General features: G+C 49.9%; 1 protein-coding gene across 1 annotated transcript in view; it reads left to right on the plus strand.

Moving 5' to 3' along the window:
- Window positions 1-4083, plus strand: part of ptchd1 (patched domain containing 1) — a 9311-nt gene continuing 5228 nt past the window's right edge. The window contains exons 1-2 of the mRNA XM_034560488.1: window positions 1-348; window positions 3336-4035. Coding sequence (XP_034416379.1) covers window positions 1-348; window positions 3336-4035 — 1048 coding nt within the window. The remainder of the gene's footprint in view (window positions 349-3335; window positions 4036-4083) is intronic.

Below are 4083 nucleotides of genomic sequence, written 5' to 3' on the forward strand. Positions count from 1 at the left end.
ATGCTGCGCCAGGTGTTGCACGCGGGCCTGAGGACCTCCTTCCACGCGCTCGGTCGGTTCGTGGCGAGCCACCCGGTGTTCTTCGCCTCGGCGCCCGTGCTCCTCTCCATCCTGCTGGGGGCCAGCTTCAGCCGGTACCGCGTGGAGGAGGACGTGGAGAGCCTGCTCGCGCCCAAGCACAGCCTGGCCAAGATAGAGGGCAACCTGGTGGACAGCCTGTTCCCCGTGAACCGGTCCAAGCACGCGCTCTACTCCGACCTGCAGACACCGGGACGCTACGGGCGCGTGATCGTCACCACCCGAAAGGGGAGCGTGCTGGACCCGGTTCATCTGGACACCGTACTAAAGGTACACACACACACACACACACGCGCGCACACACATACTCGTTTTCCTCCTTTGTGGGGCCTGAACTTATTTTACCCATTTGTGGGGGCCACCCTTTCCAGTGGTTCTACACCTCTGTAAAAAAAATCACACAGACACACACACACACACACACACACACACACACACACACACACACACACACACACACACACAATGGAAAACAATCTCTAAAAAGTCAATTTGCCTCCATGAGCGCTGGCCCTGACCAACACATGAAAAATCAAAGTGGAATAAATAGAATATGTCCTTTTAAAAATAACAACCATGAATATAAAAGACAGACAAATTAACTGTCAAAAAGGACAAATGCTTTAGTATAACGGACATCATCTGAACGTTTTAGTCTCTTTAGTCGTCTCTGAGAGCTATGTCTTTGGCACACTCAAACGTATACTCACAATAAGCGATTCAAGCACTCAAAAGCTCAGGAAGCTGCCAACTAAAAAACACATTTATACGCCCAAATAAGGGGGAAAATATTTGACAATTGAGCTCCCGTGCCATGTAAATGGCAGTAAAAGGAGGCTGCGCTGCATTTTCAGAACCCAACTTTTATAGAATGAATCAATTACAGTCCCTATTCAGAGGTACACAGGGCTCAGCGTCTGCAGGCCGGAGCACACATGCCGGCTGTCTCGCTCCTCATTCTGCGTGATTGATGGCCTTTAAACAGAGCAACACAGTCCCATTTCGGATAACTCCCGACAACCTTAATGGTTATGAAGCCGGGCATTTTAATTACAAAGTGGAGTTAGCCGCAGCTCGGAGGCCTCCGTCTCCGCGTTGGGTTTTCCTTAATGGATTTACGAGCGTTGGTTTGACACCCCTGGAGCAATCAAGCCAAATTATTTCGTGAAGTTATGTGGATGCAGTCGGAGCTCGCAGACCAGTATCCACGTTCTGTCTTGGGCTGTGTGTGCGCATGCCCTTCCGACCATGCACGTGTGTGTGTGTGTGTGTCACATCTGGTTATTATGACCCACTTTACACAAACCCAAAGCACGGCGTCGGTCCATAGAGAACTGCCACAGTTAAGAGACTAGTTTAGGGCTTTGCATCATTTACTGCCAACAGGCTGAGAGAGAGAGACAGAGAGAGAGAGAGAGAAAGAGAGAGAGAGACACAGAGAGAGAGACAGAGAGAGAGACAAAGAGAGAGAGAGACAGAGAGAGAGAGAGAGAGACAGGTTGGTGCACACAAGAGTGCAAGAGTTACATAATTGTATATTATCTGTGAGGTTCAAGACTTCTTCCTTCTTGTCTACTTTCGCATCAGTTTGTGAGCGCCTACGTTTCCCACAATGCCTTGCTGTGAGAGAGGGAGGGGGGGGGGGGGGGGGGGGGGGGTCTGAACTTGTTGCATGAGACAGCAACAGCAGTGCTAAACCAGTCCCAGACAGGATCACCCCTTTCAGCAAGAGTAGGCATCGTGAGTCACACACTGGAGACAATGGGAAGCTCCTCGTCTTCGATGATGAAGATCGTTCCTAATGTGATTAATTAGTGCTGCGCAGCATTGAGAGTCAAAACACGGGCGGGTTGTCTCAAGATAACACTGCAACGTCCTCTCTGTGTCTGTCTGTCTGTCTGTGTGTCTGTCTGTGTGTCTGTGTCTGTTTGTCTGTGTGTCTGTGTGTCTGTCTGTGTGTGTGTCTGTCTGTGTGTATGTCTGTGTGTGTCTGCCTGTCTGTCTGTCTGAATTGCAGACGTTCCTGGTCTCCAGACATTGACCCTTATCGGCTTTATTGATCACCTGACTTTTTCCTCCAGCGCCGCCATCTTTGTTTCTAAGCAGAGCGCATTTTGAAATTGCGATACGATTTTGCGTCATTAGAAGAAATTATAACGTTTTCATTACAAACCTATGAATATGGTTTTGGGAGGACTTTATTTTTAGCTGTGATCTGGCCAGGACATCTCTGCATAACGATAATAATAATACATTTAGAATGGTATTTTATGACACATTTCAAATATTGCGCCTACAGCTATTTGTAAAGTTGCAGGAGGCCACATTTTGATTAATTGTGCAGCAGAAGAATCAATGCTAATAACTTAGTTGAACCCCCGTCTCTCCCTCCAGCGCCATCATCAGGTTTACATACATTTTTATGTCCAACATGATAATATTGTCTTCCTGAGCATGTTAGCATTTTAAGATAGATTCATATTAACCCTCTGAACACAAATATGAATATTAAAAAAAACTAATTTAAGTTAAAGCTGCAAACGTTGATAATAGAGCATCAATTAACAACCACCAAATGGTCTTATATTTAATCATATATATATTTAAATTAAATGATGTATGTGAGAATTGCTGATATGAATATACTAAATGAACTTTAATGTTAATTCAGTAACCTGAGGCACCTTATCTGGAGTTATGAGGCCCTCTCGGGACATATCGGTATCTTTTTTGGCAGCAGAAAGCGAGACACGCCGAGCCATTGGTGAATTTAACTGGTCGGTCCATTGAAGCAACTAGAAATCATTCATCAGGAGACATTCCTACACACACACGCTCTCTGAAGTCAATGCAGCACTCTGGGGTGGGAGACAGCTCTGCCTATTAGCTGTGGCGAGGACTGGCATCGGGCCTGTTGCTTAGCAACCGGCTCTGTGGATGCCGGCGCTGTTGTCCTCTCGCCATAGAAACGGAGCAGGATTCTGAGACCACTATTGTTACTCTTGTCGAGGAAAGACGCATGCACACACACACACACACACACGCATATGCACATGCACATGCACATGCACACACATACTCGTTTTCCTCCTTTGTGGAGCCCAAACTTATTTTACCCATTTGTTGGGCCCACCCTTTCCAGTGGTTCTACACCTCTGTAAAAAAAAATCACACACACACACACACAATTGAACCGCTGGGAAACTTCTGCCATGTTTTTTTGTGTTTCCACGTTGTCGTTTTTTCTCCGCACGCAGCTCCACAAGCGGATCTACCAGATGCAGGTGACGGTCAACAGCTTCAACTACTCCTTCTCCTCCCTCTGCCTCCCCGACGACAAGAACGTCTGCATCATCGACGACGTCATCCGCGCCATGGAGGAGATCCAGTCGGCGCGCGCCGCCAACGGCTCCGTGCCGCTCCTGCGCTACCCGATCACGCAGCTGGTGGACGGGCGGCAGGCGTACATCGGCCACCAGCTGGGCGGCGTGCAGGGCTGGGGCCCCAGCGGGGCGCTGCGAGGCCATGGCGCTGGGGCCAGGGGCGAAGGTGTGCGATCGGCCAGGGCGCTGCAGCTCACCTACTACCTCCAAGCCCGCGGCGGCCTGATGGACCGGGTGGCCGGCCAATGGGAGAAGGCCTTCTGCGCTGAGCTGCAGCACTTTGCGGCATTGCACCCCAAACTGGGGCTGTACCCTTCCACTTCCTCTTCTCTGAGGACAGACTTCCAGTTCTCCTCGGTGCTGGCGCACCAGCCCCTGCTGGCCAGCTTGGGGGCGTGCGGCGTGCTGGCCGTCCTCTGCTGCTCCATGAGGGACTGCGTGAGGTCCAAACCCTGGTTGGGACTGCTGGCTCTGCTGTCAATCACACTGTCGGGCCTCACCGCGGCCGGGATACTCAACCTGACGGGGGCCACCTACAACTCCACGTACCTGGGCATCCCTTTCGTCATGCTCGGTAGGTTTAAATAACTTTTCGATGGTTTAAATGACACATTTGACATTT

Source organism: Cyclopterus lumpus, chromosome 20, assembly GCF_009769545.1.
Source record: "Cyclopterus lumpus isolate fCycLum1 chromosome 20, fCycLum1.pri, whole genome shotgun sequence".
In the NCBI taxonomy this organism is placed as follows: domain Eukaryota; kingdom Metazoa; phylum Chordata; class Actinopteri; order Perciformes; family Cyclopteridae; genus Cyclopterus; species Cyclopterus lumpus.